A 22,633-nucleotide genomic window follows, 5' to 3' on the forward strand; every position below is an offset into this window, starting at 1 on the left:
ACACTGAGAGAATACAGTCTGTGCGTGTTCTCTTCCAGGGCCGGGCTCAGGATATGGCAGCTCATGATGCGGCTTGCACCCTGGCTCATCAAGCCACCACAAAGCTTTCCAGAAGCCTCCCTATTCGGTACTAGCGGAGAAGATTCGGTATGAATTCTTCTCACGCCATCCTCGTCCGGATGCACTAGCATCACCATCGTACGAGGACCTGGCCCTTTCCCAGCTGTTCACATTTGATCAACCACGAGAGCTACAGAGACGATTTTCTATTCTATCCTCTCCGAATCTCAAGGAAAACAATCCAAATCTTCATTGGTAGCATCAATTGCAGTGCTCAGTCTTTTAGCAAAGTGATTTTCCTACATAGCCTTGTTGTTCGAAAGTAGAAGGAAAAAAAAAAGGAGTTCCTCGCCACATCCCCACATAATACCAACGCATCAACCCTTACCTCAACGCTTTCTCCGTCGGAAAATCCGCCTAACTCCGCCCAAAGACGCAGGTATCCACGTCTGCCAACCACCTTCCGAAAATTATCTTCCAACTCTTCCCCCCTACCACACCCCTAAACATCTCACTCCACATCCGGCCTCGCATTTCTCCTCTTCAAGCAGAATCGCACTTCATGAGAGAAGAGATAGGGCGCTCAAGTCCGCACATAATGAGAGCTATCTCCGCATATCTCTTCTGCCCTCGCTCACTCACCTGTTGGAGATTTTCCCTGTCAGTGACATCGTAGTCGCCGCTGGTTATCCGTGCGCCTAATGTCGTGGCCGCTGGCCTCTTGACATCTTAATAATTGCTGTGAACCACGCACTATGTGATCGTAGTTGCATTGTACAATGGTCCGAAAAGGCGGCCTTCTCGTTAAAAAAATTTACGGCGAGCAGGAGTGTTGATAGAGGAAGTTGTATGTACGCACGTGTCTTTGAAGCGTGCTAAATGATCAGTTCGCTTACTATCTCTAACAGTAATAAAAACATCTGGACAAGACTTTCAACAACGCCAAGGTTATTGCAAAGACGTGTCGTAGATTTGAATCCAGATGAAATTTCGATGCTCTATCCTCACTGTTGGAGAAATAAAAAAAACGGCTTCGTTAAAAGTCTGTCCTCCGTCAGGCCACTTTTCGTTGGCTGCGTCAACACCTCCGATCCGACTCACTTTGTCAAGATAAGATATAATTGGTCAACGATACTAGTGAAAGCAGTTGGAATCATTCACTAACGAGATAGTGCCAAGTATGACGCTGAATATAGTAGGAGAGTCATTATCATTCAGTTGTTGCTGTCTTCTAGTAGCTATTCTGTACCGCTATTTAATTGTCCCTTCAGACTATTACTTTTCTCTTCGTCAAGCAACCCAGCTCTAGCTCCTCGGCCAGGTGAATAATCGGCAATGCTTGGATCCTAGCGTACGATGCTTTTAGCTAATTAATCCAAAGTAATCCCTCCCAAAAATTATGCTACAATCAAAAGAAGAGGGTTGAAGAAGAAGAAAAACGATCAAGAAACCATGACCGTCTGTCCCACGGCTGGAATGCCATCCACAACGACGTAGACGACGTACGGCCCCGGAGGCGCCACATTTGTGCTTGGGGGACCCGTGACAGTCAGCTTCTGGTCGGTGCTGCCCGCCGTCCAGCCCTCGTTGTCGAGAAACACCATGCGGTGGCCCATGTGGACGGAATGGGTGACGAAGCCGCCGTGGTACAAGGCAACCTTGACCTCCTTCGCTCCGGTAGCGGCGGTGAAGCTGATATCAAAGGTGGTGGTGCCGTCGGCCTTGACTGCAGTGGTCGAGAGCTTGACATCCGAGGGCCTGTTCTTGGCGTTGTCTCCCTGCAGATACGGCGGCGTGTAGATCTCCACGCGGAACTCGGTATCGTACGGGAAAGCCGTGTTGTTGTTGGCGGAGATGACAGGCTGCTCAACCGGATTCGAGCCAGTCACCATCAGCGTGCCATCAAGCAGGAGTAACGCAACCGAGTGGTACAGACGCGGGATTTCTGTCGTGCCAGCTGTACTCCAGCGCTGACCCAACGCTGCATCGGGGTCGTAGAGAAGTGCGTCGAAAGTCGGGTCCGTGCCGAGGCCAAAGCCCTGAGCGCCGTGGTTGCAACCATTAAGCCAGATGACAGTGCCATCAGGAAGGAGCGTGCCCTCAACCATGCCGCGACCCTGGGGCATCGAGTCCATCTCCCAGGTAGCGTCAGCAGACAGGGGGCTGATACGGCCGCAAGAGGGGTCCGTAGGGGAGGTGATGTCCTGGTAGGCGCCGCCGCCGCAGATTACAATATCACCGGTGTAGTTGTTTGCAGAGCTAAGCGGGAGCATAACAGAGCCGCCAGTGTTGGGATAGGTGCGGTAATCGCCAGGAAGATCCTTGTATGTCTTGATGGTGTTGTTGTTCGCGACATCGAAGAGCTCGGCCGACTTGGACACGAAAACGAAGAGGCTGCCGTCATGCAGCAGGTGTACGAAGGGGTACATGTAGTAAGGCTGGTTCTTCTCCAGGATCTCCATGGGGCGGTTGATTCCATCGGAGACACCCTTGGCATCAAGCAGCTCCCAAGTGGGGTTGTTGTTGGTCTGGTTGCTAGGGTCGAGGCCGTTGAGGCTGCCGGACGCAACGAAGACAGATCCATCACCCAAAACCTGAGCAGAGGCGTACCAACGCTTGCTGGCCAGTTTGTTTCCGGGTTCTTCCCAGTCCTGGCCATCGAGGCTCGCGTCGGAGATGGACCGCCTGAGGTAACGAATTCCGTCGAAGCCGTCGGTGACGGTAGGATCAATGAAATCGAGAGGACCGTTGCCACCAAGCGAGACGAAAGAGCCGTCGGCAAGGAATGCACCACCAGCGCAGAAAGCATTGGTCTTGTAAGAGAGCGCGACGTAGTTGTTCTTGGCCGTATCCCATTCTGCGGAGTAAGCATACTGCCCGTTGGCGAGCTTGACCTGAGTGTAGTTCTCGACCTTGTCCAGGAAGCAGACCTTGCCGTTAGGGAGGAGGCCAGCGTGCATGACAGGAACACCAGAATCGCCGACGACTTGGAAGGTACCAGGGGTTGGTGCTGCAGGAGCAGGGCTGGCGCCAGGAGCTTGCTCAGAGGCGCCGTTGGTGCAGGGACCAGACTGGCAGCCCTCGCCGCAGTGAGAGGTGGTGTTGCCGCAGAAACCATACATGGAGCAGCAGCCGCCTTTCGGCCAGTCACCGCAGATGGTTCCACCGTTGCTGGCACCGCACGAGCCATCCGTGGTTACTTCGCCGGTAGCACTGGCAGAGCCTGAAGCGGACGATGCAGTAGGAGAGCCGAGGACTGGCTCCTGAGTCGATGTAGTAATTGTTTGTGCAGCCTCGCTTGTGGTTTCAGCTGGGCTTGTACCGGCAGCAGTGGTAGAAGAGGCGCCCTTGCAGCCATTCTGGCAACCATTTGAAGCCAGACAATGGTCGTCGGTCTTACCGCAGTAGCTGTGCAACGGTCAGAGAGTGAGACAGTAAGCCACGTGGGGTCTGTCACTTACCCATACTGAGAGCAGCAACCGCCGTATTCACCGTTGGCATCACAAGTGGCATCGTCGAAGTCTTTACCACAACGGCCATCAGAGCGAGGAGCTGCAGCACGCTTCTCAGCGGGCTTAGTTACGCTGCGCACGAAAGACCTGGTGTAGTCACTGTCGCTGGTCACGTAGGCTTCGCAGCTGGCACGGGCGTCAGTGGAGAAAGCATGCAGGAAAGCGGCGGGGCGTACGTGTTGTTTACGGTGCATTGCTGGCCACGCAAGCAGGTGGAGAAGTCGGAATTGTAGTCGCAGGTGGGCTGGACCCAGTTGAAGATGATGTTGGCGTTGGCGCCGGCGGCCAAGAGGCCAAAAGAAAGAAAAGACTTCATTGGTTAAGAGACAAGCCTATTCAGGACGGATGAAGTGAGCATAGAAGGTAGATTGTTATGGGAAAAGCAAAGAGTAGCGTAGAACGAAGAGGCAAAAGAGGGTGATGGTGGTTGGAAAAGACGTGATCTGGGGGGCGAGTGTTTTAAGTAGGCGGACGGGAAGGTGAGTCCAACCACCGACTGACAGGCAGGAGGCTGGTGTTGCTGCCGTTCTCGCCGCTGCAGGACGCAGCTAGGGCAGGGGCAGCTGCAGCCTTCTGGTAGGGCCAAGAATGATCTGCGGCTACAGGCAGAAGCTGTGCAAGCCAACGTACCTTGAGTGCAGCAAAGCTGAGGGCTGGAGATGAGTCTGTCTCAGAGGAGACTGGCAAGACAGCTGATCAAATATGGAAGCAAAGTGAAAGTATGGAGTGCGCCCAGCGACACGAGCTACGCAGCAGCACGAAGAGCGAATGACGTGCAGCGGCCGAAAAAAAGAAAGAAAGCGATGACCGGTGTGGCCAAGAAGGAGATGAGCTGACAGCAGGCATGAGAGCCACGGTTGTGCGGTATATATGCATGGAGCAAGCCACTGGGACTGGCGGTTAGAGAGAGTCAAGCTTCGCTTCAAGCTTAGCCCGTGTTAGACGCCGACCAGGGCGCTTCCATGCGCCGATCGCCTAAATATGGACTTTGCGAGCCCGGACAGGCAGCTCCAGAGCTTGGCGCGTTTCCAAACGCTCACGCTGGCCAATCGTCCGGCGCACCCCAGGCCCGGCTGCTGGCCGGCCAAGACCCGGCGAGCGTTGTCCGGCACCAGTGGTGGCCGTTTGTCATGGCAAAGCTTCGCCTTCGAAATGCTCGCCTGATGATGGGTGCGCTGGCAGCACAAGCCGGAAGTCGGCGCGCAGGAAACGGCAGCGCCGGTGTGGTGGCTGGCCCCCGCTGCGGCCTGAGGAAGCCGCCGCCATTGGCTCGCGCGCGTCAACAGGAACAGGCCTAGTGGCCGCCTGCCAAATGCCGCCCGCCAACAGCGCATTGTGTGCATGCGCTGGCGGCAGCACGGCAGCACGGCACGCGCGCCACGGTTGTCCGACACGCGCCTTCAGCTCTCACCTCCAGAGCACTCTCCAAGCTCCGCCGCCGCCGCCAGCATTCTTTCTTTGCCACGAGCTCTTCTCGCTTGTTTGAGACATGTTCGATGCCGGATGTGTGCACAGATGCGGACTGGCGAGCGAGGCCGGGCGGTGGAGACGGGCTGGAAACGGAGGCTGGAAACACGAGCAAAACACATCCTTCTGCATCTCGAGAACAAAAGCAATTAATCTCGCGCCACCACCTGCATCTCATCTCGCATTGCTGCTGCCATGTCAGACGGCAGGATCCGCCGTCCCAGAGAATGAAAACCCAATACGAGCATCAACAAAGCGTCAGCGCTAGTGGCCACCAAGCTTTTCCTGCCGCCTTCAAGCTTCCCGTTTCCTTCGCACCTTCAACATCCTCTGCAAGTCATCGCCTGCGCATCTCGGCCGAACCCGCTCTGTCCCGCAGCCTGCTTGTCCCTCTCCCGTCCCCCTGAGGTCTGCGTGGAATAAGCTTTGCCCCTGTTTCGCCAACCCGTCTCACGCTTCCCTCTTCTTGTTTACATCTCAAACAGCCTATTTTACCCGGCCATCTTCGGTACTCGGCACTTGAACTGGAGCCCCTACTACCTCTTAATCCGTCATAGCCCAAGTCCTTGGCCGGAAACGTCTATAGCCTCCTGCGCCTGCGTTTTCTGCGACGCCGGCCGGTTCTTTGCCACGCGTCTAATGCAGCGCACAGGATCATCGATTCCTCTTTGACTCAATGGTCCATTGTTTCCTTTCCCCTAGACATGAGCTCGTGGTAGGCAAGACATGCCATCTGCTCGTCGGATACGAAGCAATATTATCGATTCTGCCCTAAACTTGATTGCGTCGTTCCTGCCGGTCCTACGGAACTGCGTACACGGCCTCCCGCCCCATTATATTTCCAGAATCATGCAGAAACCCTCACAAGATCGAACATCCAAGCCCTAATTAAAATGATCACCCGCCAAAAAAAGAAGGCGAGAAAAAATGAAATAACAAAAGAAAAAAGCCATGCTGATCACCCTACTCACAGCTGACCCCAATCCTCATCCTTGTAAACTCCCCCACATCTACTCCATTTCTTCCATCATATCCAAATTTCTCCACCCATCCATCTACCTTCTCCGCTACTTCCACCGCCCTTAAGGGCTTGCGAATCAAGTCGTCCGCCTCTTTTTTCTCCTTGAGATAATACTCGCCGCCGATCATGGCCGCACCCATCAACACAATGGGTAGGCGTCGCACCAGCCAACCCTCACGTTCCCACTCCTTAATCTTCCCCATTGTCTCGTAGCCACCCATGATGGGCATAGAGATGTCGAGAAGGATGACGGCAGGCGTCGGCAGCTCCTCCGCTTCTCCGTCATTTCCCCCACCGTCTCCTCCCTGGCCCGCCGCCGCCCCTCCCGTACTACCTCCGGCCCCCACCACCGCACCTCCACCCTCTGCGGCCTGAGGGGCTGGACCGCGCCACAACGCCGTCCTCTCCAGGTAATCCAAGCAGGCCTTCCCGTGCTCGACAATCTGCACCTGATAGCCCAGTTTGGAGAGCAGTATGCGTGCCAGCTTTTGGTTCACCTTGTTGTCTTCGACCACGAGCACCACCAAGGACTTTCGCGCCTCGACTTTGGCTGGGTCGGCCATGAACGGCCTGAGTGCAATGTCCGTCCGCGATGGTTCTTTGGGCGGGGCGGCGATTGTGGTTGAGGCGGCAGTGGTGGTGGTGTTGGAGGAGCCAGGATCGCCGAGGGCTGCGGGGCCGGATGGTGGCGTCATGTCGACGTTTGATGGTGGGGTTGGGGGTTGTGGATTCATGCTGATTTTGGGCCGTCAAGATGGAAGCGGTGGTGTTAATGGAAAGGCGAGGAGAAGAAGATAGATGTAATAAGGATGTTCTGCTGTGAGATGGCGGTGAGGCTTATAGCGGTTGGTGGATCAGTCGACAGCCTTGCAACAGGCTGTGCTGTGGCTCTGCATGACGAATGTGGAGCCTTGCTGGATTTCTCGGAAGAGGCGCTGATTGGCTTGGGATGATTAGGACCCCAAGAACATGGAGGTCGGCCGCTAATGCCAGATGCAATACGCACCATGTCAAAATGCGGATAATCTATATTGGAAATCCAAGATACTGCCCGTGTCTCCTAATGCTCAAGAGTGTCAGAATACTTATGTGTGGAGTCGCGGACTGTTTTGCACCATCTTGCACCGGACCATCTGTGGTTGGGGGCCAAAAGCTCACTACTTGACAAGCATTGACCCACGAGCTGCATAGTTATCTCACCACCACTACAGAACCCTTCCAAAAGTAGTCGACTAAGAAAACCAAGGTTCGTGATCATGAATAGCCTCGAATTCCCCAGTGAGGCTTGCAGATATGCAAAAAATTATCACTCAATCTCTTCTTTTTCCTTCCTCTTCTTTGTGCAATTTCCCTCTAGCTCATCAGTTGTTGATATTTCTTCCGCCTCCCCGAATGACCCATCTCACTCTGGAAGGATCCTTTGTTTGTCTTGCTTAAGGAGTGAGGTTTTGTCTGAACGCATCGGTAGGAGGACAATGAATGGGTATTTCATTGATAATCCTTTGTTAGACATTTCAAATTTGCAGAGGTATATTCTACGACCGCTCCATCTTCGCAGAGTTAGCAACTCTCCAATCTCTCAAAGAGTGCGCAACCACGAATATGCCGCCGAAACGAACAAAACGAACGCGAGGACGAACACTGACACAGAATGCTCGCAATGCCTTCATCGAAGAACAGTTTCCCGATGAGGCTCGTCGGAGAAACCTCAATCCGCAAGTCATATGGTCAAAGAGAAAGAAGGATACAAGGCGCGAGCGAATAGTCAAATGCTGCTCGGCGAGGTTTCCCTCCCTCACCGCCCAAGGAAAACGGTGGTACCAATACCAAGTCGAGAAGAAGTGGCCGTTTTGGTTTGAGCGCCCCAATGGTGAAGTAGAGACCCGGCACCTTGATCCGGGTCCGGAGTGGACCGTTGAATTCGAGCTCGACCACTTCTCTAAGAACAAAAAGGGAGATCCGAGGCGTGGTATGACAAAACATCTAAGACCCAAGCTTTCGCAAAATGCACTACGGCTAATCTCAGGCAGATCAGTGGGTTGAGAAGCAACGCCTGGACCTGGATAGCATGACCGAGGAGCAGAAAGCATCAATTAACGAGGCGAGAGACATTATCTTACGAGCTCGTGCCAAGCTACAACCTTTTGCTCCTGCTGCTCCTCCTGTTCCGGGTAATGAAACCCACGAAAAACCACTGCCGGATGAAGAAGAGCAGGACGAGGACCGCGATCTCCTTTTGGGCTCTTGGGCTTGCCACAAAGTTCTGTATGGGGTAGAGGATACCTCGGTCCTGCTATACCGAGAGCAAGATGCGAACAACAATACAACAGATGTATGTATGAATTTAGTCGTGAGGTTCATCCGAAGAATATTTACTTACTAGGAGTTGAACAGACAATGGTGGTCAAGAAAGAGCGACGTCCCTACAATTACCGTTTATTTCCCGGCCATCATCCTCTAAGTGCCGAAGAGGGTAATGTTCACGCGCTGGTACATCAGCAGTGCCGGAACCGTACACTCGAGTACAGGCATGATAAGCTCCGTCAAGACGATTATAATGGGGATTTGATCAAGACTATCGCCACGGAATGGATGCCGCACGGTACTCTCGGGGACCTTATTGACGATTACCGTGGGAAGAACCATCTGATTCCGGAACCGTTCGTGTGGTAAGGACGACTATCTTTTGCAGATGATGACGACTGACTGTTTTTGGTGCAGGTATTGTTTCAGAGCCGTGACCGAAAATGTGCTAGTATGTTGGAACGGCCATGTAGGAAAGGGTACGGATCCATGGTGGGAGCACATCGTCAATTGCGACATCAAGCCTGATAATGTATTCCTCGGCGCACCCAACCCCAGCGAGCCTATGGTCTGGGCACGACGATATCCACAGGTATGTTGATTGCCATGATTCATGCTCGAAGTACGACCTCTGACTTGACTAGCCCAAAGTTGGTGACTTCGGGATGGCCTTCATAACTCACAGTGGGCTAGACGATACCAATCATCCGACAAATTACAGGCGACGCGCAAATCCACCTGATTTCCGAGGGTTCGGAACGGCAGGAAGCGTACCACCAGTAAGGCCCCCTTTTCATGATCCTAATCCTACCTTCGGAGCCAGTTTGGTGTCTGACATGTAGTCCAAAATAGGAGAACATGATGCGGACCGAAGCAACCATGAGGCGTTTGAACTTTAAGTTGCATAGGATTCCAGATATCTTGAATCGGCTCGCAACACTCGATGGAGGAGATGAGAGCGGCGCCCACTCCTGGACGATGGTCTGGGAGATCGGAATGCTGATGTGGTGCATGATGACCAACAGCCCCTACGGATCCCTTGATATGAGAGGGAGGGAGTTTGTAGTAGACTTTTCGGACCCTGCCGGAAGTTGCGATTTTCCGCTCAAGGCAACGCCCAGCGGGGTCCCAATGAGGCCTGGGTACTCGGGCAGGTTGGTGGAGCTGGTGTATCAGTGCCTTGCATTCCGCCCGCTGGAGAGAATCGGTCTGGAAGATTTATGGGATGAGGTGGTGGAGGGATGCAATGATGTGGCAGCCGTGTTCGATGGCCACCAGGACGATCCTCCTCCAGATGGACCAAATTACGTGAGTGTCGTGCCGGACAAATATCCGGTAGGGGGGAACGTATTGAATGACACAGGTTAGCAGCGCTTGCTATCCTCGGAAGCACAGGTGTACGATAGGACAGAGATACAGTTTGGTGCGAATGGAGTAATGGCGTGGTGTTGATTGGAAGACGCTGGCCCCTGCGCGATTGATCGTCGCTATATTTGGTCAAGTGCGGCGGAGTGAGGTTGATCCGATCGAAAGCGCGGCGCGGGGAACTATCCCTGCCGTGCCGCACGTCACAGCTGAGCCCTTCCGCGCCCGTCCATTGACCTCGCTTTCGTGCTGACACCCCCATTCTCATTGTCTAGCCGACTTTGTCTTCTTACCTGCTCCCTCCTGAGTGGCCCCTCCCGTCGAGTACTCGGTGCCGCTTCGCAGCCCGCTTGATGCGCACACCCGACGCCACTCAACCTGCCCACCGAGCCGCAGCCTGATCGACGCCAGTCCTTGCTGTCTGCCATGACGCCGCCGGATGCGCGTGGTCGTCGCGACGACCGAGGCTATGATGACTACGCCCGCCCTTCATCCTCCTACCGTGCTAGAGACCGCAGCAGCGACTATGACAGCTACCGCCGCGCGCCCTCGTCGCACTCCCATTCGTCCTACTACGACCGCCCCGATGATGCTTATCACTACGACCAACACCGTGCTCCGCGCAGATTGAGCCCGGATTACGACGCATACTATGATCGCGACCGGCCTCGCGAATATCACTATGATGACCATCGACGCGGATCGCGCTCGTCGCGCTCCCGCTCGCCCCGTCGCAGCCATCGCGATGGGCCCGAGCGGCGCGGCTATCGCGGCGCTTCCTACGATTCGCAAGAGAACTATATGGGTACCTCATTAGCATCATGATGACTAGTTAAGACACCCGAGTATTGCAGTCTTAACTAATGACCTTTTTTGTCTCCTGAAGATTACCATCGCTCGGACCCTAGCCAATCGCCCCACCGCAGGATCGATGACAGACTCCACAGGAGAGGCTCGCACCAGTCTGCTGACCATGAGTCGCATCCACCCCATCCGCTCAACGTCATCCGTCGCCATGCTCGCAATGCTGAGCACGACACGGCCTATGACGGCCAGCACACGCAGTTCCTCCTTGTTTCTGGTCTGGACGTGTCAACCGATGAAAAGGCTCTGGCTGAAGGTCTGCTTCGCCTCTACAAGGCAGATGAAGATGCGCAGCCAGCTGGCCCTCCCCAGCCTACTGTAGGGACCGGGCTCAAGTCGACGGGGCTCAAGCCTACCTCGGTGCCCAGGAATCCTGGTGCGAAGAAGGACAGTCTGAAGCGAGTCTTCTTGGTCCGTGAGAAGAAGTCGCGTCTTAGCTGCGGCTATGGTCTGGCTGAGTTCCACAACAGGGAGGTGAGTAGTCTGCTTTGCATTGCCCTGCAGATTCTGACCCGCAGCAGGAAGCGAAAGCAGCGTATGAGAAATGCGTGCACGAGAAGGGACTCAAGATTTCTTCCAAAGACGTGACTGTTACCTTTGCTCACCTTGGAGTCTTCGTGCCCGCAAGGGACGGCACACCTGATGAGTATTCTCACCTGGCTGGCAGTGACACAACCCAGCGGTTTGAGTACCGTATCCCGAAGCTATTCGCCAATGAGGAAATGGTTTCAGAGAACCCGCCTGAGGACCCAAAACTGCCTGAAGTACCGCAGCCTTCACAGAAGGGATCCAGCGATGGTAATGGCACTGACCAGGGGGAGAAGAAAGCGAAGAAGAGGAAAGCGGAAGAGGTTCCGGTCCCAAAGACCAAGGTGAGTTGGCAACGTGAAATGCACTGGTCTACGTCGAAGAGCCCTCTTGTAACAGTCATCAGAGTCGCATGACCATATCAGCTTTCGACACATGGAAGCAGAGGCAGGCTGAGCTGGGTAGTGAGGCACCCCAGAAGGTGCTGCCTACAGATCCTCTCGTGAGTGTCGAGGAGGGCAAGTGCTACCTTTGCGGTCGCGTATTCAAGGGTGATACGTTAAAGGCCCATCTCGAAAGGTCTGAACTACACAAGAAGAACCTCACGAACCAAGAAGAGATCGCGGCCGGCTGGGAGAGGCTCAAGAAAGCACATCCGGAGACTGTTGTACCCACCATTGACCCGTCTTCGCCACCAAAGGAGTTCAGGGATCGCGCCAAGGAGCGCCGAAAGCAGTACGGTAGCACCGCACCCCCGTCCAAAGACTCTGGCTCTCGCGCAAAGGCCCGGTCCCCTTCTCCACCTCCGGAGCCTGGTATCGGGGCAAAGCTTCTTGCCAAAGCTGGCTACACGGCAGGCGCTGGCCTGGGTGCATCTGGTACCGGCATCACAGCGCCCATTGAGACCCAGATGTACCGGCAAGGCGTTGGTTTGGGTGCCGAAGGAAGCAAGCTGGGAGACGCGCACACGGTAGCACAACAAGGCTACTTGGAAAGCGTTCAAGAGTCAGCAAGGGACAGGTACAAGGCGCTGCAGAAGCGCGACAGCTAAAGTGATGAGAGTCACGACGACAAGATGTGGCGCAAGATCAAGGTCATTTTGGAAGGCGGGAAAGGTGTTGGATTACAGAACAACAGGGTCTAACACGCGATACACACGTGACCCGGGGTCAATCTTGAATAGTGTATTTATAGGCACCAGCACGGCGATAATCAATAAACGCGAGCTTGGGGTGCCGGCTTTTGGCAGTGATGTTCTCCATGTCTCACGGTGTGGGGCAGACCTTGCGTCGGCGGTCTCGGTGAAAGGAAAAGCGGGCGCCAATTTCATATCAAGGCGCTCGCCTCGCGCCGGGACTGTTGCGCGCGCGCGACCGCGGCCGTTTGTGGCAGTTTCAATAGTTTGTCAAAAACCTTAATCCTCGAGGAGCTATAATTGCAGTCAGGCGACTCCAATAGCAGAGGCAATACCCGTCGCAGATTTGGAAAAGAGAACATGGCGAAGCGAATGCTACCTATCCGGCAACGATGCTCGATCGCGATCCCTATTTGAGTCCCTCTTCTTTCTTTTCCATCCTCCCTCTCTAACCGTTGCACAATCTCGCAAAAAGGTGGAGCTTGCGCCGGTGCGCTCTGGCGTTCACCATCGCGGATGGAAATTTGACCATGGATCCTACGGTCTGGCCGTTCGGACGATCGCAGCGCCGTACCCGCCTCACAACGTGCCACGAGTCGGGTCAACGGGAGCCGCAGCACTCCACACGGTCGCGAGTGATCGCTGGGCGGCGTAGACCCTGGCGCGAGCACGTGTAAGGTTGCTGTCCAGAGTCTCGTAAAAGAAACGAGAGCGATCGGAAAAATAATGAGGAATGGGCTTGCAGCGTGATCTTCCTCATCGAGTCGCGTTCGGTGGGAGCCGAGCGGAGGAATATGCCGGTTCGAGTGTGAGCGACCCTAGCGCCATGGCTGCCTCGGCACTGGACACGCTGCTTTGGGCGATCGCCCCGGCGGCTGTCGTGGCTCTGTCTGCAACTTTGCAGCCCGAGACCCTGCTGACTGGCGGCGTCATGGTGGCCCAGGGCAACTGGAACCACACATCGCTCGAGGCACCGTTCACCGCCCTGCAAGCACAGCGGGACGAGCGCGCGGGCGCCAACGGTTGCAGTGGTACTGCCGCTCTTGGGCTGGGGGGGCCGGGCGCAAAGGGTCCAGGATAGTGCCGCGGGGAATGGCTCCACCGCGCTCCTCGTCATGTCAAATTGGACGACGCACCCAACCAGCACTGCCGCGTGGTGGCTCGCGCAGCCGACGAGCCAGGTTTCAGCGCCCGGCGATCAACGACCGGTTTCGAGAAAGGATACGCAGCCGTGGCTTGTTTCATCAATCCCCGACGACAGGCCCGTGCCGGCCGCGCCCGTGATTGGCTGCGCAATGATTGCTCAAGCATGCCCATCAGGTTGCGCGCTTCAGGGGCGCTTCGAGTGTGCTTGTCTGGCAGCTCTTCGCCGGCTCTCCTCTGCTGCGATCGCTGAGCCCCTCCGCCAATTGTTCTGCCGCGACAGCCTGCTGCACTCAGCCCTGCGCGCAACTCCCGAGACCGACACGCTCCCCATATCAGGGCCCTCTGTCTGCAGTTCCCCGCGCGCTCTTGCCTGGCGCAAAGAGCGACATCGGTCTTCCCCGAACCGCTCAAGTCTCTAGCAGGTACTTTCATTACAGATCCCTGGAGGGCATAAGACGGCGTTGGGCGTCCCGGCCTGCGCGTCGCGACCTGCGCTCTTGATCAATCTCGTGCTGACCTCAGTCCTCGGCGCGTTGCAGAACCCTTTCGGTCACGTCCTGTTTTGTACACGGCTGGTCCTGTGTCTCAAGTGTGCGTAACGCCGACTGGCAAGCTAGCACATCTGGTCCGTGAAGCAGCCGTAGTCTCCGTTGATACAAGCCTGCCTGGCGCGACTCGCCTTCGCACCGCTTCGTAGCTCCGTTCAAAATGGCCACTTCATCCGCCACCGAACAGTCCTCCGGCAAACCTGCCGACTCACAGGCTGAGCCGCGCCGCACCAGCTTCTCCTTCCTGCGCCGTCAGAAGTCCAACACCGGTCTTGCCGGCCGCAGCGCATCGGGTGGCAAGATGAGCAAGAAACAGAAGGCGCAGGCCCAGGAAGAGCTCCTGCGGCAGCAGCGCGAAGCTGCCGCGCTTCCCAAGCAGCCGCCGCAGCTTCCCCAGCCGCCGCCGCTGCCTACCATCAACACGTTCGGTGGCGAAAACGCCCGCGACTCCTACCAGTTCGTCTCACGCGCTGCTCGCGGCCACCACCACCAAGGTCCTCCGCCCACAACAAGACCCTCGATGGATTACAAGACGCCCACCTCGCCGCAGGCTGCCATGCCTTTTGCTTCCATCCCCGGCAGTCCTTCGAAACCCAACAACGGCGAATATGTCGATCCTTATGCCCGCACTGAGAGCATGACCCACCGCGGCCGCTACAGCTACGCGAGCAGCGCCGTCAGCACCCTCAACAGCCCGCGTCGCGTGCGCAGGAGGAAAGACCCCACGCCGTTCAAGTAAGTTGCCGATCTCCCGCCTCGCGCGTCGACGCTGTATCACTTACCCACCTCTCTCCTTGCAGCATTCTCGTCATTGGCGCGAAGAACTCCGGCAAGACGTCCTTCATCAACTTTCTCCAGACCTCTCTCAGCATGCCCAAGCACAAGCGCGTGCAGACCCCGCCACCGCAGCCCCCGAATGACCCGAGCTCGCCTTTCACCTCGCAGTACCTTGAGACTGAGATTGAGAATGAGCGCATCGGTGTCACGCTGTGGGACTCGCAGGGCCTGGAGAAGAATGTGGTCGACCTCCAACTTCGCGAGATGGCCGCGTTCATCGAGTCCAAGTTCGAGGAGACCTTCTCCGAGGAGCAGAAGGTCGTCCGTTCCGCCGGCGTGCGCGACACTCACATCCACTGTGTCTTCTTGTTGCTGGACCCTATCCGCTTGGAGGCCAATGGCGCTGCTAGCCGTGGTACTACTCCGGGTAAGTTTGCTGTCAAACCCACTTTGGTGGGAAGCCTCGACGACGACCTGGACCTCCAGGTCTTGCGGATCCTTCAAGGCAAGACTGCCGTCGTTCCCGTGATCAGCAAGGCCGACACCATCACTGCTGCTCATATGGCACATCTCAAGAAGTCAGTGTGGGACAGCTTGAAGCAAGCGAAGCTTGATCCTCTGGAGGCTCTCAGCTTCTCAGACTCGGATGACGAATCGGCGTTTGACGAGCGTGAAGAAGACGAGTTTGAGGACTCCGATGAGGAGAAGGAGGAGAAGCCGGCGGACGTCAGCGACAACATGGACAAGTCGGACTCGAATGCGTCCGACGACGAGTCTTCAACCTCGGCGTCCTCTCCGCCACCCAAATCTCCTTCAGGGAACGGCAAGAAGCACGCTCGCAGGGTTTCTACCATGTCTGCCCAAATCGAGGATGAGGAGGAACCCTTGCTTCCCCTCAGCATCATTTCCCCTGACATGTACGAACCTAGTGTGATCGGCCGCCGCTTCGCCTGGGGGTTTGCTGATCCCATGAACCCTGAGCACTGCGACTTCGTGCGCCTGAAGGAGAGCGTATTCAGCGAATGGCGCGCTGAGCTCCGCGAGGCGAGTAGGGAGAGGTGGTACGAAGGCTGGAGGACAAGCAGATTGAAGAAGAGGACAGGCGGCGCCACTACCCCAAGACGCATGACGGACAACTACGGCAGCAGCCCCTCGTTCGGAAACGGCGTTGGAAGCCCCGTCAACAAGGCATCTTCGTACAACTCAATGACGGCATTCTAAGCAACAGACTTACGACCGGATCTCAGCGATTACGAGATGCGACGTTCTCCCTTCGACTACGTCCGGATTGTCGGCTATATCCACGCATGATCTCTGCCCGAGATTGCTCTAGTTTCCTTGTTGTCTGTGCCTCATCCCAGAAAAATTCTGTCCTTTTCCATTTACGTCCCACAGCAGGACTACTCTCTCAAGAGTTTGTTACGGCAATACCCCTTCATACCCGCAGCACAACGTGCGCAGCAAATCAATACCCCATCAACACCTCGATCATCAACAGTTCCAAGGTGCTTTTTCCTAACATCTGCTGCTTCCCGTCATGTGCGCGTGTGCTTTCAGCACTTACTGATGGCATTTCATTTCTTCCTCGCATACGAAGCAGGTAGCGCTGCTTGGTCCGGCCGTGGCGGGTGCAGATTGCATCCGCTTCTTCTGAGCTAAGCTGTGCTTATGCTTTGATTTCCCATCTCCCCTTCCACTTCTCTTAAAGCTTCACGCCTTTTTTATGATGAGAACTGGAAGCGGTGGGCTTGACTTTAGCTTTATACCTCCCTTCTGTTCAAGTTTCTTAAAATGTTCCTTTGATAGTGGACTTTTAACTTTTAAATCTTTCTGCTCTCTTCGCGGAGGATAAATTTTAAGAGTGCTTGCTCGCTCTACACTCCTTTTCCTCGCTGATTCTGCGGTGATGTGGTGCAAAGTTGATGTCGTATGATATACCCCAGCGGGTGAAGGTCATAACGAATGCTGATCTTGAAGGAGAAAGGATCGTAGAATATTGCGTAATCTGAATATCGGTAAACAGTTTAACATACAGCTTGATTTCACTTCGATTATGTAGTGCGACTGGTGGCCAGTCCTTCCCGATACTCGCGTGATTCCATTCGGAAGATTCTCCTTAAAGCTTGCCAGTACCATAGGAGCCAGCAGGGAAGCCCCATATTTTACAATTCACTCTACCCTGCAGTTCATCTTTGCGTTTATCTGGCCCTTAGAAATGCAGACTGAGAAGCAACGCATACCACTTCATGGCATACTGGAATGATACGTGATCTCATTACAACGGATCAGACCGGAAAGTGAATGTCATGAGCTTATGAACAGGCCAAAGTAAGGTTATTTGGCATGAGTATAACCTGCTGAAGAGCGGGTACCTGGCATGACAGGGTCCAGCGGCAGGCGACATCGGAGATGGCGGCGGGGCGATCGATGCGATAAGATAAGCTTCTTACTAGAGACGCCAAGCCCGTGCGTAAGCGTCCCGAATTGTTTCTCAATTGCGCAACCACCAGTTCCCAACGCAATTCAGATTGCTTCCCCCCACCCGTCCTCGCAGCAAAGATGGCCACCCACGTCCCCAGATACGCATATCTCAGGCGAGGCACCTCGTCTCTCACATCGCAGCCCTCGCTCAGAACGACGCAGCAATTGCTTCACCGGCATGCTGCCCGCACTCTCGCCACCACCGTCGGCGACCCAGCCACGACGCCGACGCCCACCTCCTCGTCTACAGCCCCCAAGTCCGGACGTCCACGCACCAAGTTCTCCGACCGCCTGAACTCGGGCCCGTCGTTTGGCGACTTCGTCGGTGGCGGGCCAAAAGAAGAGCCGCTTACGGGCGACGAGATGCTGGAGCTGCGGACGGCCATGGTGGGGCCGGAGGGCAAGAAGAAGCAAATAACGCGGCTGCCGACGTGGCTGAAGACGCCGATCCCGCTGTCGGACAACTACAAGAAGATCAAGAACGACCTGCGGGGGCTGAACCTGCACACGGTGTGCGAGGAGGCGCGGTGCCCGAACATCGGCGAGTGCTGGGGCGGCGGCAACAAGAGCGCGGCGACGGCGACGATCATGCTGATGGGCGACACGTGCACGCGCGGCTGCCGCTTCTGCAGCGTCAAGACGAGCAACCGGCCCCCTCCGCTGGACCCGCACGAGCCCGAGAACACGGCCGAGGCGCTGAAGCGCTGGGGGCTGGGGTACGTGGTGCTGACGAGCGTGGACCGCGACGACCTAGCCGACGGTGGCGCCAGGCACTTCGCCGAGACCATCTCGAAGATCAAGCAGAAGGCGCCGACGATGCTGGTCGAGGCGCTGACGGGCGACTATGCGGGCGACTTGGACATGGTGGCGCTGGTGGCGCGCAGCGGGCTGGACGTCTACGCGCACAACATCGAGACAACCGAGGCGCTGACGCCGTTTGTCCGCGACCGCAGGGCTAAGTTTAGGCAGAGCTTGAAGGTACTGCAGACGGCGAAGGAGGCGAAGCCCGGCTTGATCACCAAGACCAGCGTGATGCTGGGGTTGGGCGAGACGGAGGAGCAGCTTTGGCATGCGCTAAAGGGTAAGCATTCTCCTTCCCCCATTCCCACGAACCAAGCAGAAAAGGAGACTGACGGTGGACAACAGAACTTAGAAAAGTCGACGTCGACGTCGTCACCTTTGGCCAGTACATGCGCCCCACAAAGCGCCACATGAAGGTCGAGGAATATGTCACACCGGCCAAGTTCGAGATGTGGCGTCAACGCGCCCTCGACATGGGCTTCCTGTACTGCGCGTCTGGTCCGCTCGTGCGCTCGTCGTACAAGGCCGGTGAGGCCTTCATTGAGAACGTGCTCAAGAAGAGAGCTGCCGAGCGTGCGGGTGAGGGCGTTGCCGCATCGTCCGTCCCGCTTACGTCGATAGAGGGCGTGAAGGCGGCGCAGTCTTCGTGAGAGGAGGGGATGGCATAAAAATAATTATTTTCCTTCCAGTCATCGTTTCCCCTGTTCTGTCTGGCTTGGCTGACCGAGGGGCGGGAGTTTCAACATTCTTGTAATGTTCTTTTTTGCTGCATGAGCTCTTTGGCGTTTTTTGTTTCTTTCGTTCGTATCACTGGAAAAACTTTGGATGGCCACACATTTACATTGGCTATGTCAAACGTGCGCGATCTTCAAGTCAGCGAGATCTTCGACTTGAGATTTTTTTTTGAAAGGATTTTGGATAGAGATGGATCACACGAGACCGAGAGGAAATTCAGAAGTCAGTGGCGTCATTCAACAGACGCTCTCAACGCTCTTACACTTTAGTCTCAAAGCCGAGAATCGGTTCGTCTGCGAGCTCGATAAGAGGTGATGATCTTGAGTTGACCAGCCTCTTGGTGGTTGAGATCTGTAGAGCTTTGAGCTTAGACCAAAAGGTAGGCATGGATGATCCTCCATTCTAGAAGCGGGAGGTGAAGGCAGCAAGAGGATTGCAGCTGCTCACGTAGGCTGAGCCTGTCCCTAAGGCCACCTAGGCAAACATATGCTTCTTTAGTGCTGTTTGTCGATCTATCCTGGGTAAGGATAAACTACGTATCTCTGCTTCACAACCTTAGACCACTTTGAACAGAAGCATTCACCTCTTCCGTCTGGCCACGTTATCGGCACAAGCAACTCTGACTATGAGAACATAACCCGGAATTAAATGTTGTGCATGGTGTCGTTGCCCATCGTTCAGGGCATAGCTCTACTAGTAATCACACATCTTGTTCTCCAATCCTTCATGCGAGGAAAAAAAAGTGAAAAGGCTATTTTATTTCAACAGAAAAACAGACTAACATCCCCATATCATCCATTTTACGCGTACGACCGTCTATGCCACGCTATTAATGACCAACGTTGCCACACCTTCCTCTTCCGACCGGACATTGATCTTCATGGTCACGCCCGTCTTGGACGCGAAAGCCATGCGTACCTGCGCCGCAACCTTACCGCCCGTGATGGTCTTGCCGTACAGCTTGAGCGTGTGCGTCGAGGTGCTGAGGGCGACGTCAGTGCCCTCAAGCGGTTGCAGGGAGAGAGTCTTGGGGATTTGCTCCACAGCGTCTGGGTTGGGATTAGTCTCAGCTTCAAAACTGCATAGGGTCTGATATTACGGGGAAACAAACCTTGTATGCTCTTGAGAGCACTAAGCTGCAGAGTTTCCGTTGCTTCCTCGCCGGCACCCGATTGTTCCCACACATTGTCAAAACTGCCTGCATACGCCGGAACGATATAGTCGGCACCATTGAGGTCGAGATCCTCAACCTGGTACTCGTCTTCATAGCCACCCTCTTCAGGCTCGTTTGTGGACGGATCAATTTCCTTGAGAGTAAACTTGAGGATGTTCGTGAAGCTGGATGCAACGTATGTGGCCTCGCCCTCGGTGCGCTTGAACGAGACGTAGACAGTACCAGGCTCATCAGTCTTAAGCGCAGGCGCAGGAATGATGAACTCCTCCTCAAGGCCAGACTCCTCTTCCTCGGCCGGAGAGACAACCATAGTGACGTCGGCGAGAACGGTGTCGGGAAGTGTATTCTTGATATCGTACTGAAGAACGATGTGCTCCTTGAAGATGTGCTTGATTGCCGAAACGACGTACTCGGTCTCGGACTCGGTGAGCTCCACGATCGGAGAAGACTTGAGAACGCCACCAAATGCAGCAATCTCGGGGATGGCCTGGAGCTGGGCAGCATATTTCTGGGCAGCAGCAGTTGCAGATGCAGCAGCGTCCGCACCGCTGCGGGCAGCCGGCTTGGGTCCTGTGGAAGGTGCTTTGAGGGTGGGAGTTGCGGAGGTAAGCTTCTTGGTACGATCCTCGGCATCGGCTTGTTCCCGGGTGACAACGGGGACCTTGGAAAGGTCGAAAGGCTGGGAGAAGGTCTCCTTATCATCTGCAGTGACGTACATGACAAGCTGGTGCTCGAGCGTGGGAAGGGAGAACATGGAATCTACACAGACGTTAGTAAATTGGGTTATACAAACAGACAAGCTATCCAGCATACCATTACGAATGAACTTGTGGGCATCTTCATCGTCATCATCCATGAGTCTCATGTTTAGAGCGGCACGGTCACGGACTTCATCATCCGTGTCGTCGAGGCAGCGGGTCAAAAGGACGCGGACGCTACGCTTAACTTCTGGATCCTTCTGACCAACGCCAAACTTAGCGAGGGCAGTGACAGCAGCAGCGCGGACTATGGAGTTCTCCAGGACGACGCGGTTGTAGATGTAGCGGATGTACTTCGTGGGCTGAGGCGTCTTGGGTCCCTCCATGCCGAGAAGGTGCAGAATGCGGACTGAGAGCTTGGTGAATTCACAGTCTTCGATGAACTCGCACAGATGAGCCAAAGCATCCTCCTTGCTCTCCGGAACGAACTTGATGAGATCGAACATGGATTCGACAACGGCACGCTTGAATTCGTAGCCACCCTCATCCCTCAAAATGCCGCTGAGGAAAGCGAGCATGCCGGCCTGCTTCGACGGGAACTTCAAGCACAGCGTCCTAATAGCCTCCACAATCGTGACCTTGAACTCGTCCGTGATCTCAGCCATGAATCCGGAAATCTGCTTCATCAGGCGGTCGACGCTCGACTCGTTGCCGGTCTTAAGGAGGGTCGTGATAGCAAAGGTTGCGATGGAGCGGTTGCTGTTCGTGATCAGTGCCTCGATGTCTGGGTTGCACTGGCGCACAGCGTCGGGCTTGAAGGAAGCAAAGTTGTGCAGGATGCGAATGGCAGCGAACTTGGTGACAGCACGGGGAGAGGTCAGGAAGAGCTGGAGTACATGCACGGCCTGCACAATCTCAGAGTCGGAGACGTCCTTCATGTCGCAGATGGCCTTGGCAGCCTCAAAGTTGACCATTTCGCTCTTGTGGCGCAACCAGCCGTCGAGAAGCTGCATCATGGGCCTGCGAAGGTTGGGGTCCTCTTCCGCCAGCTTAGCCGCCAGCCTAACCAGCAGAACAGTGGCCGCCGGGCTCTTGACAACACCGGCAGCGCTGTACTGCTGCACCATCTTGACAAGCGCCATACGGTCGTGCGAGCGCATCTGGTAGAGCAAGCCAATGGCATGGTATTGGGTCATAAAGTTGGTGTTTGCGGCGGCAAGGTTCGAGTGCGAGGTGCCAAAGCCCAGGGAGAAGCCGCCAGAGGACTTGGTGGCCGAGGCAGCTTCCTGGGTCTCGGACTGCCATCTCCGAACGACGTCGCGGGCGACGGGAAGGAGGTGGTAAGAGGAAACGAGAGCGGCGGACGAGACGGAGGGGGTCTTGTCGACGATGGCGGTCTTGATCAGACGCTCAATGGCTGGTACTGTCGAGGACTGTACGGCGTCAGCGCAATGCACACAGCAGACTCCTTTCGCAGCTCACATCAATAACACGGCAGAGAGCTCTTATGGCGTTGGCGCGATACACAACATCGCTGCCGACAGCCGTGTCCTTCATAATACTGCTCGTGACCATGATAACATCCTCGGCGGTGTTGGCGAGCTCCTTGATGACAAGGTAGACCATCTGGCGCAGGCTGGCATCCTTGTTCTGGAAGAGCTTCGAGATGCCAAAGAACAGCGAAGTAGCCTCATTGGTGGGGAACTTCTCGCCGGTAAAGAGAAGCAGGGCAATCTTGGTGAGGAGGATGCGGCACCTGCGCGGCGAGATCGGCGACGAGTTGAAGACGCGGGCTGCTCGGGCGTAAGCTCCAGCTGTAGGACACGGGCACGGCGGGGAGCAGCGTACCTTCCTGGAAGACGGAGGTGCGGTCGACCTTGACAATGGCGCCCTCGCTGTCTTCGTCTTTCTTGTTGTAGCTCATGGTGGCGGGAGCGCTGGGCGGGAGCGCAGACTAGGCGGGAGATGTTGCGAGTATGGGGGAAATGTGTCCTTGTCCGCCGGCCAGGGTGCTGCG

At 55.6% G+C, this 22,633-nt stretch overlaps 7 protein-coding genes across 7 annotated transcripts; 4 read left to right on the forward strand and 3 right to left on the reverse strand.

Annotated features, from left to right (window-relative positions):
- Window positions 1-1,502: 1,502 nt before the first annotated feature.
- On the reverse strand, window positions 1,503-3,888 carry LTHEOB_8738 (Glyoxal oxidase; the record flags this gene model as incomplete). Its single annotated transcript, XM_035518248.1, has 3 exons — window positions 1,503-3,468; window positions 3,522-3,698; window positions 3,749-3,888. The coding sequence occupies 3 exons, from the start codon at window positions 3,886-3,888 to the stop codon at window positions 1,503-1,505; spliced, it is 2,283 nt and encodes a 760-aa protein (XP_035370043.1).
- Window positions 3,889-6,002: 2,114 nt separating this feature from the next.
- Window positions 6,003-6,794, reverse strand: LTHEOB_8739 (Histidine kinase hhk13p; the record flags this gene model as incomplete). The annotated part of the gene is made up of 1 exon (XM_035518249.1): window positions 6,003-6,794. One exon carries the CDS (start codon window positions 6,792-6,794, stop codon window positions 6,003-6,005), a length of 792 nt encoding a protein of 263 aa, XP_035370044.1.
- Window positions 6,795-7,662: 868 nt separating this feature from the next.
- On the forward strand, window positions 7,663-12,172 carry LTHEOB_8740 (Rna-binding protein; the record flags this gene model as incomplete). The annotated part of the gene is made up of 9 exons (XM_035518251.1): window positions 7,663-8,029; window positions 8,091-8,392; window positions 8,563-8,729; window positions 8,782-8,956; window positions 9,217-9,672; window positions 10,141-10,534; window positions 10,616-11,067; window positions 11,115-11,465; window positions 11,528-12,172. The coding sequence occupies 9 exons, from the start codon at window positions 7,663-7,665 to the stop codon at window positions 12,170-12,172; spliced, it is 3,309 nt and encodes a 1,102-aa protein (XP_035370045.1).
- A 910-nt stretch (window positions 12,173-13,082) lies between these two features.
- On the forward strand, window positions 13,083-13,337 carry LTHEOB_8741 (Mediator complex subunit med21; the record flags this gene model as incomplete). Its single annotated transcript, XM_035518252.1, has 1 exon — window positions 13,083-13,337. One exon carries the CDS (start codon window positions 13,083-13,085, stop codon window positions 13,335-13,337), a length of 255 nt encoding a protein of 84 aa, XP_035370046.1.
- Window positions 13,338-14,110: 773 nt separating this feature from the next.
- Window positions 14,111-15,948, forward strand: LTHEOB_8742 (Cell division protein GTP binding protein; the record flags this gene model as incomplete). Its single annotated transcript, XM_035518253.1, has 2 exons — window positions 14,111-14,685; window positions 14,751-15,948. The coding sequence occupies 2 exons, from the start codon at window positions 14,111-14,113 to the stop codon at window positions 15,946-15,948; spliced, it is 1,773 nt and encodes a 590-aa protein (XP_035370047.1).
- Window positions 15,949-17,286: 1,338 nt separating this feature from the next.
- Window positions 17,287-18,659, forward strand: LTHEOB_8743 (Lipoic acid synthetase; the record flags this gene model as incomplete). The annotated part of the gene is made up of 2 exons (XM_035518254.1): window positions 17,287-18,289; window positions 18,355-18,659. The coding sequence occupies 2 exons, from the start codon at window positions 17,287-17,289 to the stop codon at window positions 18,657-18,659; spliced, it is 1,308 nt and encodes a 435-aa protein (XP_035370048.1).
- Window positions 18,660-19,560: 901 nt separating this feature from the next.
- On the reverse strand, window positions 19,561-22,540 carry LTHEOB_8744 (Coatomer subunit; the record flags this gene model as incomplete). Its single annotated transcript, XM_035518255.1, has 5 exons — window positions 19,561-19,793; window positions 19,856-20,677; window positions 20,732-22,049; window positions 22,099-22,409; window positions 22,465-22,540. 5 exons carry the CDS (start codon window positions 22,538-22,540, stop codon window positions 19,561-19,563), a joined length of 2,760 nt encoding a protein of 919 aa, XP_035370049.1.
- Between the last annotated feature and the right edge of the window lie 93 nt (window positions 22,541-22,633).

Source organism: Lasiodiplodia theobromae, assembly GCF_012971845.1.
Source record: "Lasiodiplodia theobromae strain AM2As chromosome Unknown scaffold_28, whole genome shotgun sequence".
Lineage (NCBI taxonomy): Eukaryota > Fungi > Ascomycota > Dothideomycetes > Botryosphaeriales > Botryosphaeriaceae > Lasiodiplodia > Lasiodiplodia theobromae.